The sequence below is a fragment of the Callospermophilus lateralis genome, chromosome 4 (genome assembly GCF_048772815.1).
Source record: "Callospermophilus lateralis isolate mCalLat2 chromosome 4, mCalLat2.hap1, whole genome shotgun sequence".
In the NCBI taxonomy this organism is placed as follows: Eukaryota; Metazoa; Chordata; class Mammalia; order Rodentia; family Sciuridae; genus Callospermophilus; species Callospermophilus lateralis.
This window is the reverse complement of record NC_135308.1, coordinates 96808146-96822724: the sequence shown is the minus strand read 5'-3', so window position 1 is coordinate 96822724 and position 14579 is coordinate 96808146. Positions and strand designations below refer to the sequence as shown.

The following is a 14579-nucleotide window of genomic DNA, read 5'->3' as shown; positions in this document are numbered from 1 at the left end:
AGGGGTGCAGGTGTAGCTCAGTGGTAAAAGGTTTCTGGGTTCAGTCTCCAGTACAAAAGAGAGAAAAAAAAAAAAAAAAAAAAAAAGAAAAAAAGAAGCAAACAGATTAAACAGTGGTAAGGGAATGAAATTGTTTAATTTTAACTTTAGCCCTGAGCGTCTAACAGAAATTATGATATAGGCAATGGGAAAGGAGGTAAATAAGAGAGTAACAGTAACAGGAAGAACAAAGATTGAACCATTTCTGCAGTTATTTTGTTAAGAGGAGAAAATAGATGTGCTAATTGATGAAAATCATCATGATTCTCACTGGTTGCCAGTCATGGCCCTGATAACCCTGCAGTATCATCACGTATCCTTTTTTTTGTCAAAATGCTTACATTTTCTGATCTACCTGAATCTTCTAATGGTTTTACATAGTAACATGAAGGATGGCCTTTTATAGTCATTCTTTGGCTTGGAATGAGAAAGAACTGAGAGGTCAACCAAAGATGATTTTTTTTTCTTGTTTTGTGGTGTTGCTGGTTGAATCCAGGGCCCTTGCCTGCTAGGCAAGCTCTCTCTCTGAGCTACAACCCCAGCTCTGAAGATGAAATTTTTTGGAGGTGGGGCCGTACCAGGGATTGAACTCAGGGGGTACTCAACCATTGAGCCCCATCCCCAGCCCTATTTTGTATTTTATGAGACAGGGTCCCATTGAGTTGCTTAGTGCCTTGGCTGGCTTTGAACTCAACAATGCTCCTGCCTCAGCCTCCCCAGCTGCTGGGATTACAGGCATGCCCCGTTGTGCCTGGCTCCTTGAAGATGAGATTTTTAAGAAATTAAAAGTGTCAGTTTTATTACATACAAATATGACCTATTTGTAAGGACTGTTGCTGGTGACATGAGAAGACCTCCTGTTATGAAAGTTCTTTGTGGCTTTGCTTTTTCTGTCTTTAAGGCTTAATTGTAATCACCCTGAAGACATATTTTCTTCCAGTTCTCCAGTTTTATTTAAAAGTATTGCAAAGAAAATTTCAAATAGATTTGGTAGCAAAAGAAAAAGCCTTTTTTTGTTTTTTAAATTTACTGGTTTCTAGGAATCCAAGTTAGCAGATATTGAACTGAACATTTTTTCTTTTGTATCATAGAATCCTAATTTGCCAGACCAATTTTTTAACCATTTGCAAATTGTATGTAAGAACAAATTCAGTGATAATGTTGATAGTTTCTAGAAGCCACATTTTTTTCCTTATTTTAAATCTCTATTATGATTGAGAGCCTATTGAGGAAGTGATCACTGAACTAAATGTTGAGACAACATCTTTTATCACTTAACTTTGTGGTTTCATCAAAGGGATAGTCTTTTTTTCTGTTTTGTATCTTTTCTGTTGCTTTCTAAATTTATTTATTTGGAGACGGCTCTTAGCTTTCCTCTTCAGAAATTGCCTGGCTAATGCATGTTTTTTTCTTATACTCAGAGTACAAAAATTAGTATCTCAGCTGCTTTGACGAGTGCAGCACTCACTGCTGGTTGTTAACTGATGAGGGATGAGTGTTCAGTGTTTTGGTTCATTGAGATGCTTCCCATAGTTTTGTAAACCTCCATTTAACTTACTTTTACCGTCTGCAAACTAAGTCTGTCTAGTTGAAATGATGAACTATTTTCTCTCCTCATTTCTTTTAGGATTTGGTAACCAAAATATAAAATACAGCATGCTGAGAAATCTTACAAAGCTGAGGTAGATTCATTGTTTTGAAATTTTTATGAGTTCTTTTTTTTTTTTTTTCTGGTATTGGGATTTAACCCAGGGATACTTTACTACTGAGCTACATACCCAGCCCTTTTTTATTTTTTATTTTGAGGCAGGGTCTCACTAAATTGCTGAGGCTGTTCTCGAACTTGTAATTCCCCTATCTTAGCCTCCTGAGTTGCTGGGATTACAGGCATGTACTACTGTGCTTGGCCTTACAAATTTATTTTTAAGTTCATATTTTAAAAAGCTGTCTTTAAAATAAGACACTTTGAAAGGCTTCATTCATTTTCGTTCTGTTTATTTTTGGTAAATTGAGCTACTGAGGAATTTTTTTTTTTTTAAAAAACAACCCTATTTTATTGATTCTCTGCCAGCACATAGAGTATCTTTTATTTATTATTATTATTTTTTGTTTTAGGTAGACACAGTATCTTTATTTTACATTTATATGGTGCTGAGGATCTAACCCAGTGCCTTGTGCATGCTAGGTGAGCACTCTACCACTGAGCCACAACCCCAGCCCCAGGAATTTTTTTTTTTTTTAAGGACTATTGTTTTCCTTCCTACTCCACATATAATGCAGCCTCATGCCACATTACAGCATTTTGGTCAACCGTATATATGATGATAGGTCCCATAAAATTACATTATCTAGTGATATAGCCGTCTTAAGTTTATAAAAAGTTCACTCTGTGTTGTTCCCAAAGCTGTGAATTTGCTAATTTATGCATTTTTCATAACGTTATCCATGGTGGTAAGTTATGTGTGACTGTGACTACATAATGGGCAAATAGGAGCTGGAGAACTTTTATGTAAAATATTAGCGGTCCTTGATACATTATACTTCTAACTACTTGTATTTTTTACCTTTTTCCCTCTCACCTTACAGAATCCAGTTAACAATGTGTCTCCGTGTCATCATTAAGCATGATTTTCCTGGTCACTGGCCAGCGGTAGTGGACAAGATAAACTTTTACTTACAATCGCAGAACAGTGGAAGCTGGCTTGGCAGTTTGTTATGTCTTTACCAACTGGTGAAGACTTATGAGTAAGTTGATTTCTCTTGGCTGAAGAGAATAGTCTTGTGTCACTTTGGGATTAATTTGCGTAGAGAGGTCTGCTGTGGGTGTTCTGTAAAACCAGGTTAATTTGGAAAATGTTGGGTTAAATATAGTTAAGCATGTTAATTTACTGCAGTTATTCAAAGCCACTTTAGTCTTTTAATGTATATGGCTAATTTCTAATGCAGATATAATATGCAGTGCTTCTCAAACATTTATTAACAGTTTTACTTGGAGACTCTAAATGTTTTACCTTAACATTTGTCTTCTCAGGAGCATATTATGAAATAAGTCAAATCAGATACCTTTTTGGATGTAAGAATGAAAATGTTAAAGTTTTTTTGCTGGAGATATTCTTCTCCCATAAAAGTTGTTTGAGAGGTAGAGGACTAGGATCACATTTAATAGTATTTTCTGATTTAAAAGAGGATTTCTGCTTTTGCATTCAAAATCTTATTATTTCCCTTCTTTTAAAATATTTAATGTGCCTCAACACACAACTAAATCAGTCAGGGTCACTCCAGGTAAATTGGTTTGGCACTGAATAATCCCACAGACACAGAAAGTATGTTTTTCTGATTGCTCCTTGGCCCTAGCTCCCACAGAGGAAGCAATAGAGGCAGACAAAAGAAAGAGAGTACTCCTGAGACCATCCTGTTTATTGAGGGGAAGACAGTCAAGAAAGTTGAACCCAAATAAGGTATGGGATTGGGTTTCAGGAGGTTGCTTGGTGATGTCTTATGGTCAGCAGATTGACATCTTGGAAGACCACACACATGTCAGGTGCTGTGTGGGATCAAAGGCGGAGCAAGTGAAAAGGACACATATGTCACACAACCCATTCAGAACAGCAGCATCAGTCCAGTCCCCTCCAGTGCTCAAATGCTCATAGCTCACATACACAGCCCATGGCTGACTCATGAAATTAGTGCAGACTCTTATTTGTACAATTTTTATAGAATATTTTAGATTTTTAGCAATTAAAGTGAACTAAGAGCAGCTAAATTTGTAAGTTATTTTTACTTCTCAATTTAGGATAATAAGAAAAAATTTCCCCACATTATGAGTGCCTATATAAACTAGCTTTTCAACTTGTATTTTATAGAATTGTGATTTAATAAAAATGGCTGTAGATACTAGAAAAATTTAAGAAAGCTGCAGTCTTGGATGCTTTTATTAAAAATTAGCCTAATTTTTTTTTTAGAAAGATTTTAGGTATTTTGCTTAGAACAGGGACATACTCCCAAAGTTTATTCCAACAATCTGAACAGAAAGTGTAAGCCAAAAAAATTTTGGGGGGAGGGGTTTGTTTTATGTTGTTAACAAATATTTTTCATTCATTGTTTATAGTTCTTTGGGGAAGAGGGGACATTATTTTTCATTCTTTTTGTCTTTGCTCATGTAGATATAAGAAAGCAGAAGAAAGAGAACCTCTTATAGCAGCGATGCAGATATTTCTGCCACGTATTCAGCAGCAAATCATGCAGCTCCTTCCTGATTCCTCCCATTATTCTGTATTACTACAGAAACAGATTCTCAAAATCTTTTATGCTCTTGTTCAGGTAAGTTTCTACTGCAGAAGCCAAAAATGAGGTCTTGTATTTCTTCCTCACGTGTGGAAAATGCTCAGAGTCAGTTATTATTAAAAATTATTATATATTTCTTTTAAAAAGAAATATGAGAAACAGGATCACAGAAGTTAACAGAGGTGAGATTCAGTGTCTGTGCTTCCATTCCAGTGTCTGAAGCTCCAGGTCAGTAAGAACCAACACATTACTTTCCCCGAAACTTTTTTTTTTTTTTTTTTTAAATTAATTTTTATTGTAGGTTGTTCAAAACATTACATAGTTCTTGATATATCATATTTCACACTTTGATTCAAGTGGGATATGAGCTCCCATTTTTACCCCATATACAGATTGCAGAATCACATCAGTTGCACAACCATTGATTTACATATTGCCATTCTGGTGTCTGTTGTATTCTGCTGCCTTTCCTATCCTCTACTATCCCCCCTCCCCCCTCCCCTCCCCTCTTCTCTCAATACCCCCTCTACTGTAATTCATTTCTCCCCCTTATATTTTTCCTCCTTTCCCCTCACTTCCTCAAATATGAGTATTTCTCATGAAAGTGATTAGACTAATTCTTTGGGGGTTTTTTGGGGAGGGAGGGGTACTAAGGATTTAACTCAGGAGCATTCGATCACTGAGCCACATCCCAGCCCTATTTTGCATTTTATTTAGAGACAATGTCTCACTGAGGTGATTAGCACCTCGCTTTTGTTGAGCCTGGCTTTGAACTTGCAGCCCTCCTGCCTCAGCCCCTGGAGCCACTGGGATTACAGGCATGCACCACCACGCCCCGCCCCGCTAGACTAGCTCTGTCCCGAAACTTTTAGTAGACATTTCTGTCCAAAGCATAGTTATGATTATAAGAAAAGAGTAAGGAAAATAAGAATAGGGTCCTTCTTTTATTGGAAAATCATATTTATGATAATTTCTCTGTCTTCTACCAACCTAAAGCTAACCAAGATTTGATGGCTCATTTTTCTTTCTTTCTTTTTTTTTAATATTTATTTTTTAGTTTTCGGCGGACACAACATCTTTGTTTGTATGTGGTGCTGAGGATCGAACCCGGGCCGCACGCATGCCAGGCGAGCACGCTACAGCTTGAGCCATATCCCCAGCCCAAGGCTCATTTTTCTTGATTCAAAATTTTCTTTTTTCATATCTGAAAGCTATAAGGGCTACTAATGTGGGAATGAAAAAAAAATTATAAGACAGACATGTAATGTGTATAAAATATAAAAGTATTTAACAATAAATCCTTGAAAGGCTTGGGTAAATGAGGTCTGGTTGGGGGAAGAATCCTTGTTGTCACCCTAAATAATGTAATGATTAGTGAATTGAAGCTCTAATACATGTTTTTAGTTAAATTCCTCATGATACTAGGATAGTTTTGTTGAACTTGAAAGGCAGGACAGTTTGTTCTTGGCATTGTTTCAGAACATTTCATTTCAATATAGATTTATAGTTATATTGAAGTCTCATCTTTAAAACTGTCTGTGTAGGGGGTATTACTGGCAATTGAACCCAGGACCTTGGGTATGCCAGGCAAGCACTCTACCACTTAGCTACACCCTCAGCCTTACATCTTTTAAACTTTTACTAAAGACAGTCTGAGCCAGACTTTTGTTTTTCAGATCAGCCTTTTTGAGGGATTGAGAGAGGAGAGAAAAGGAGGGAAATCTGAGAAGAGAGAAAAACTAGAATATTAGAAAAGTATATTCCTCTACCTTTTTTTTTTAATAGAATAGGGAAGGAAGATGCATGATGCCTCTACTTATCGAAGCACTGTTTAGAAATCTTCCTCAGGAGGATCACTTTACTTTGAGGCAAATTTTTTGTTCAGTGAGACATTTTAGATTTGGTAATAACCCTTTTGTTTAGGACCAGACTTGACTTTCTTATTGGGAGAAACATAGCTAGGAATTAAGCAGTAAGATAAAGACTGACCAAATCATTTTTTTTTTGAGGCCTGTTGTTATTGTTGATTTGCCAATGGGGCAAAATCTAAATTTTTTTTCTCTCAACCTATACATGCTAAAAACCTAAAAAATAGGTAAATACCCTCAACACTTTTAACCATTTTGGTAATCTGTTAATGTACTAATATAATATATTCCTTTGAAAGCAAAAAATTTCAAAGCATTGAGGGACACAGTTGCAATAATAATTGCAATGTAACTAAAAAGTGACTGACAATATGGAAAGAGGCAGAGGAATATTTTTTAAAAGTCTGTACAATGAGATTGATTTTGTCTGAGTAGCATTTATTTGTATGGGTATTTGGATATTTCATACATTCCAGAGAAATCACCATTCTTTGCTTAACTCTCAGCCTGGTCCTCGTCTGCACCCTAATTCAAGTCTGAATGCATCACCAGGGCATTTTGAATAAAGTGTGAACTGATGTAGCCTATAAAACTTATCATCCCTCCACCTTTATCTTTACCACTTCTGTGTGTATGTGTGTGTGTGTGTGTGTGTGTGTGTGTGTGTGTGTTTACTCCAATTAGACTGTAAGCTTGTGAAGGCAATGACTATCTTACTTACTATGTCCTTAGCACATTTTGGAATAAACATAGAGGCATTGTCCCTCCTCTTCTACAGCTCACAATGTAGCAGGAAGACAAGTGCTTGCTTCAAAGTGGACTGTGGTTATTATGTCACAGTGTAGATGAGAGTAACTAAAAAATAGTTTCATGAGTGTTCAGTAAGGTAAAGATTATCATTAAAGTGGTTGAAATTAAAAGTTTGACATGCAAAGGGATAAACAGTAAAAATCACTTACCTGGAATATCAATTTGAAATGATATAGTGTTGCTGAATAAATAAGAGCTTAATTAAAATTTTTTTCAAAATTATACATAATTTAAAAGTTTACTTTTTCTTTTTGCTGGTGCTGGGTATTGAACCCAGGGCCTTTTGCATGCTAGTCAAGCACTCTACCAACTGAGCTATATCCCTAGCCTAGACATATACTTACACATCTAATTCAAGTTAATTTTAGGTTGAATCATATGAAATTGCTATTTTAATGCTTAAAAATTAGCTATTTTACATATTTTAACCTTTTAGAATAGATAAAATTGCTGATTTTTATGGTAAATGGGAATTCTTCTTTATGTTGTTGTTCTGTTTTTCCAGTATGCATTGCCTCTTCAGTTGGTGAATAACCAAACCATGACAACATGGATGGAGATCTTCCGAACTATTATTGACAGGACAGTCCCTCCTGTAAGATAGGGGTGTTCTGAGAAAAAAATGGGCAATCTTGGGTTTGGAGTACTTGTGTTGGGCTAATTCATTATCCTATCCTGCTATTTGAAAAAAGAAAATTGCTACTGTAATAATATTAATTAATAAAATAATTCATAATCACTTTTAGAAAGCTCAGAAGCAAAAATAATGAAATAGCTAATTCTACTAAATATGGTAAAAACCATTTTTAAAACTCTGTATTCCTCTAGCCTTTTTTCTCTGCATCTATATACAATAGTTTATGAATAAAAAATAGTACTTGTATATACTATTTTGAAGTTCATTTTGGCCTAAAATTTAATATATATATATATATTTTGATTATGAATGTTTTATACTTCATTTTTGTCAGATGCTTTTAGTGTTTTAAATATGAGAACACAGTTAAATTTTTGTGCACGTGCACAATTATTTTCTCTAGAAAAATTTCTAAAAGTGTTTAGGCTTTTGACACATCTTACGGAATGATTTCCAGAAAGGGCACCCTGATTTATACTTTAATAAACAGTGGCTGAAGATGCCTATTATGAGTATACACTGAATTCTAAGTTTGCCTATTTCATATGTCTCTTCTTTTGATCTGCAGTGAGAGTATTTCTGCATCTGTCAAATTAATCCCTCACTCCCCAATATATATATATATATATTTTTTGCTGTTCTTAGGGTTGAACTCAGGGGTCCTTTACAGTGAGACACATCCCCAGCCCTTTTTAAATTTTGAAACAAGGTCTCACTAAGTTGCCTAGGCTGGCCTCAAACTTGTGATACTTCTGCCTTAGCTTCCTGAGTTGCTGGGATTACTATATTTGGCTTAACTTTTTGTATTTTTACATTTAAGCTGGTCTTAAAGTGTACAATATTCTTTCCATTGTTCTTATCTTTGTGTATGTGTGTGCTAGGAATAAACGTAGGTCTTACACATGCTAAGTATACTTTCTACCACTAAGCTATATCCCTAGTTTTATTCTCTTTAATTTGAAACATAGTATATAAAGGTTTAATGTACACATATAGATGCTCAAAATTTAGTATGTAAAATTTTGTGAGCATCACTCAGATTAAAGTGTAGAGGCTTTTTGTTATCTCAAGAGTTTTATCAAGGGATCATGATGTTTATATTTTGTTGTCTACTTTTTTGGCCCTATTGAAGATAGTAGATAATGTGAACAATGGCATTGACTATGAAATTTGCTTATTTAATTCCTACCTAGCAATCTATAAAGAATGCTTGTAGAGCAATCTAACTACACATTTAATATGATTTAATCTATACAAGACTTATTCTGTTTTTGTTAATCACATAAATCCTTCTATTATGCAGACATTTAATCTGGATGATTTTTGCCCTCTTAGGAGACTCTGCAAATTGATGAAGATGATAGACCAGAACTAGTATGGTGGAAGTGTAAAAAGTGGGCTCTGCATATTGTAGCTCGTCTCTTTGAACGGTAATTCTCTGTTTATTACATTTAGCTTGTACAGTCAGTATAATAAAAGTGGATACTTCCCTTCTTGCTCTGCAGTTTATAATTATATGTCTTCAAAACCACAGAGGGCAAAAAGTCACCCTTGGTTTAAAGTGGCTTAATTGCGATCATTGGCTTTGAGATCATAATGAGGTAGGGAGCCTTCTCTGGCTCTTTTCTTTTATTCTGTGAAAAACATGGAAAAATAACATTATTCAGTCCATTAGAAATATCCAGGAATTATGTAAGAAGGTGCATGGCTATCAACTTCCATTAGAAAGTAAAATTTAATTTTAAGAGCATTTATTGGGGAGATAGGGAAGAATGAAGGAACTTTGGATTGTGCAGAGGGCAATGAGGGGAGGGAAAGGACTGTGGGGATGGGAAGGATGGTGTAATGAGATGGACATTATTACCGTACATACATGTATGATTACACTACTGGAGTGACTCTGCACCATGTACAGCCAGACGGATGAAAAGTTGTACTTCATTTGTGTACAGTGTGTCAAAATGCATTCTACTGTAATGTATAAATCATTAGAACAAATTAAAAAATTTTTAAAAAAGAACATTTATTGAGAGAAATTTATTACATGTCAGATAAACATTTTATGGAAAGAAAATTATTACACGTCAGATAAGCATTTTTTAGTCTTACCATTAGCTCTGTAAGAACTCTTTTGATTTAGAAAGTAAAAGCTTACATGTGAAATCTTAAGTATGGCTCAGAGTTTGAGCACAGCTCTTTGATTTCATTTTGTGCCTTCTGAAAAAGAGGAATGTGTTAGTTTTGTTACAATATAATGCATCTTTCAATGACTATATTTAAGCTAGTGAGCTTGCTTTGTTTTTAAACTTCATAGTATTTGAAAATTTTCTTTGAATTTTAAGGTATGGAAGCCCAGGAAATGTCACAAAGGAATATTTTGAATTTTCTGAATTCTTCTTGAAAACCTATGCAGTGGGAATTCAGCAGGTAATAAGCCTTCACTTTTAAAACAGAAAATTATTTCCATCTACTCAAAGGTGAATTATAGACATACTAATTCATTACATTATTTTTATGGTAGTGGGGATTGAAGCTAGGGTGCTCTACCACTGAGCTGCATTTTTCTTAAAATAGAAGTCTTAATTTATTTCAAAGAGTCAACAGTGGAATAGAAATTAGACTTAGTCTGAGTATTTCTGCAGGTTAGAAGTAGGACGAATGCCTGGGAGTCACAGCAAGTCAGCCTTTGATTCAGTGTAACGCGGATGTAACTAATAATTATAACTGCCTATGTGAGCTTTCTCACAAAATATTGATTTCCTCCTAAATCTATTATTTTTAATCTTTATGTATTTTGGATTTTGTTATGCCTAAAGTGCCCCATCTCTTTTAATTTTAAAGTTGTTTTCCCATATATTTTTTTTATTAGTTGTTCAAAACATTACATAATTCTTGACACATCATATTTCATACATTTGATTCAAGCGGATTATGAACTCCCATTTTTACCCTATATACATAATGCAGATTCACATTGGTTACACATCCACTTTTTTACCTACTGCCATACTAGTGTATGTTGTATTCTGCTGCCTTTCCTAACCTCTACTATCCCCCCTCCCCTTCCCTTCCCTCCCCTCCCATGCCCTTCCTTCCCGTCTTCTTTCCCTACCCCATCTGCTGTAATTCATTTCTCTTGTTTTTTTTCCCCCCTTTCCCCTCACTTCCTCTTATATGTAATTTTGTGTAACAATGAGGGTCTTCCTCCTTTACCATGCAATTTCCCTTCTCTCTCTCTTTCCCTCCCCCCCTCTCATCCCTGTTTAGTGGTGATCTTCTCATGCTCTTCCTCTCTATTCTGTTCTTAGTTGCTCTCCTTATATAAAAGAAGACATTTGGCATTTATTTTTTAGGAATTGGCTAGCTTCACTTAGCATAATCTGCTCTAGTGCCATCCATTTCCCTGCAGATTCCATGATTTTATCATTTTTTAGTGCAGAGTAATACTCCATTGTGTATAAATGCCACATTTTTTTTTATCCATTCATCTGTTGAAGGGCATCTAGGTTGGTTCCACAGTCTAGCTATTGTGAATTGTGCTGCTATGAACATTGTTGTAGCAGTGTCCCTATAGCATGCTCTTTTAAGGTCTTTAGGGAATAGTCCAAGAAGGGGAATAGCTGGGTCAAATGGTGGTTCCATTCCCAGTTTTCCCAGGAATCTCCATACTGCTTTCCAAATTGGCTGCACCAATTTGCAGTCCCACCAGCAATGTACAAGTGTACCCTTTTCCCCACATCCTCGCCAGCACTTGTTGTTGTTTGACTTCATAATGGCTGCCAATCTTACTGGAGTGAGATGGTATCTTAGAGTGGTTTTGATTTGCATATCTCTGACTGCTAGAGATGGTGAGCATTTTTTCATGTACTTGTTGATTAATTGTGTGTCCTTCTCTGAGAAGTGTCTGTTCAGGTCCTTGGCCCATTTGTTGATTGGGTTATTTGTTATCTTATTGTTTAACTTTTTGAGTTCTTTGTATACTCTGGATATTAGGGCTCTATCTGAAGTGTGAAGAGTAAAGATTTGTTCCCAGGATGTAGGCTCTCTATTTACCTCTCTTATTGTTTCTCTTGCTGAGAAAAAACTTTTTAGTTTAAGTAAGTCCCATTTGTTGATTCTAGTTATTAACTCTTGTGCTATGGGTGTCCTATTAAGAAATTTGGAGCCCGACCCCACAGTCTGTAGGTCGGAGCCAACTTTTTCTTCTATCAGATGCAGAGTCTCTGATTTGATATTGAGCTCCTTGATCCATTTTGAGTTAACTTTTGTGCATGGTGAGAGAAAGGGACTCAGTTTCATTTTGTTGCATATGGATTTCCAGTTTTCCCAGCACCATTTGTTGAAGATGCTATCCTTTGTTCATTGCATGCTTTTAGCTCCTTTATCAAATATAAGATAGTTGTAACTTTGTGGATTAGTTTCTGTGTCCTCTATTCTGTACCATTGGTCCACCCTCCTGTTTTGGTACCAGTACCATGCTGTTTTTGTTACTATTGCTCTGTACCATATTTTCTCTTCCTATTTTCCTGTAGGTACTACTAAAAATTTTAGATCAATATAGACAGAAAGAGTATGTAGCCCCTCGTATTCTTCAGCAAGCATTCAACTATCTCAACCAAGGCGTTGTTCATTCTGTAACCTGGAAGCAAATGAAGCCACACATACAGGTAAGTGTCATAGAGCAGCTCTCCAGAATCGTTCTCCAGTAAACTTAGGTTTCCCAGGTAAAATTAGTGTTATTAATCCTGTATTTATATTTAGTATCTATTTCCATTAATAACTTCTAATAAGCACAATCTTACATCTGTTATGGACTTGAAAAATTTAGTCATTTGAAAAGAGCGAGGCCTTTCATTTTGAGAGTTGAAAGACTTGGATTGAAAGTTGACTTTGTTTAAAATCTCATTTATCTTAGTTTCTCTTCTGTTGAGGCTCATAACATTTCTTATCTAAAGGTTACTAGGATCAAATGAGGCATTTTGTGAGAAAGTATTTTGAAAACTCAGTTGGGCTCTACTAAGACAGTATTATTTTATAGAAAATAAAATCTGATATGTGGACCGTTTTTCTTTTATAGGTCTGAGCAGAAAAGTTTTTTATTTTCTTTAGATTAAGTTCTTCAATAGAAGTTAACATTTTCTGTTTTTATACCAATTGTTTACTTCAGGTAGAATTCAGCATTATTACTTAAACTACAAACGAGAATAAAACATTATGGGCCATTAATAAATAACTCACACATAAATAATCCTGGCTAATTCAAAAACATTAGGAGCTGAATCACCACTTCCCAACTATGAGTTCTTAAGTTCTGTAAGTTGGTATGTAATAAGAAAATAAATTATTTCACTTTTCCTTTGTGTCCAGCATAGGATTTGGTTAGCATTCTGTTACTACTAGTTTTAAAAATATAGTATCTTGGGGCTGGGATTGTGGCTAAGTGGCAGAGTGCTTGCCTAGCATGTGTGAGGCACTGGGTTCGATCCTCAGCACCATATATAAATAAACAAAATAGATGTCCATTGAGAACTGAGAAGTACTTTTAAAAAAATATATAGTATCTTGTAGAACTTGGCTGAGGATCTGTTTTGTCCTGGGCTTTTCTTGATTGGTAGGCTTTTGATGGCATTTTCTATTTCTTTTTTTTTTTTTTAAACTATTTTTTTTTTTTTGGTTGATGAACCTTCATTATTTATTTATTTATAAGTGGTGCTGAGAATTGAACCCAGTGCCTCACACATGCTTGGCAATTGCTCTACCACTGAGCTACAACCCCAGCCTGAGCTACAGCCCCAGCCTGGCATTTTCTAATTCATTACTTGTAATTGATCCTTGATTTAAATTGTGTATGTTCTACTGATTCAGTTTGGGTAGGTCTCTAGAAATTTGTCGATTGTCGATGTCTTCTAAGTTTTCTATTTTATTGGAGTATAAATTTCAAAATAGTTTCTAATTATCTTCTGTATTTTAGTTGTGTTTGTTGTGATATTTCTTTTTTCCTCATATGTTTAGTAATTTGAGTTTTCTCTCTTTTTCTCTTTATTTTTTCAAAGAACCAACTTTTTGTTTTTTCAGTTTTTTCAATTGTTTCTTTCGTTTCAATTTCATTATTTTTTGCTCTGATTTTAGTTACTTTCCTGTCTTCTATTTTTGGTGTTGAATTGTTCTTTTTCTGTGGCTTTGAGTTGTAATGTTAGGTAATTTATATGTTGACTTATTATTCTTTTAATGAATGAGCTCAATGCAATGAACTTTCCTCTTAGTACTGCCTTCATGGTGTCCCAGAGATTTTGATACATTGTATTACTATTCTTATTTACCGCTAAGTATTTTTTAATTTCATCTCTGATTTCTGCTATTATCCATTCATCATTCAATAGCATATTATTTAGTCTCCAGGTATTACAGTAGCTTCTATTTTTTATTCTATCATTGATTTCTAATTTTTTCCATTATGATCTGATAGGATGCAGGTTATTACCTTTATTCTTCGTATTTGGTAACAGTTGCCTTATGGCATAAGATATGGTCTGTTTTAGAGAAGGATCCATTCTTGAATTATTCAGTTTTGTATAAGTAGTTGTTAGAGCAGTGCAAGAGAGACCGCTAGTTTAGGCCTAACACTAAACATGCCATTTTTTTTGTGGGAAAGGTACTGGGGATTGAACCCAGGGCCTTGTGCATGCAAGGCAAGCACTCTACCAGCTTAGCTATATTCCCAGCCGTAAACATGCAGTTTTGAGGTTGAAAATTAGTCTTTTGAAAGTGGAAGAAAAAAAAGAAAATTATAATATTGTTGATCAGTGGACCATTTAGGACCAATGTGGAAATGTTAAGAATTTCAACATAAGAAATAGAAATATATCCCTGACTTGACATTTTTCTTCCTTAAAGAAATCAAAGTCTGTTTAATGTCAATTTGTTAGTAAAATTTCATTGTC

General features: G+C 35.0%; 1 protein-coding gene across 2 annotated transcripts in view; it reads left to right on the top strand.

The window, feature by feature from the left end:
• Ipo8 (importin 8) overlaps nucleotides 1-14579 on the top strand; it is a 71362-nt gene that overhangs the window by 16468 nt on the left and 40315 nt on the right. For both annotated transcript variants that reach the window (XM_076854260.1, XM_076854261.1), the window contains exons 4-9: nucleotides 2626-2784; nucleotides 4203-4359; nucleotides 7507-7596; nucleotides 8974-9068; nucleotides 9981-10065; nucleotides 12171-12305. In XM_076854260.1, coding sequence (XP_076710375.1) covers nucleotides 2626-2784; nucleotides 4203-4359; nucleotides 7507-7596; nucleotides 8974-9068; nucleotides 9981-10065; nucleotides 12171-12305 — 721 coding nt within the window. The remainder of the gene's footprint in view (nucleotides 1-2625; nucleotides 2785-4202; nucleotides 4360-7506; nucleotides 7597-8973; nucleotides 9069-9980; nucleotides 10066-12170; nucleotides 12306-14579) is intronic.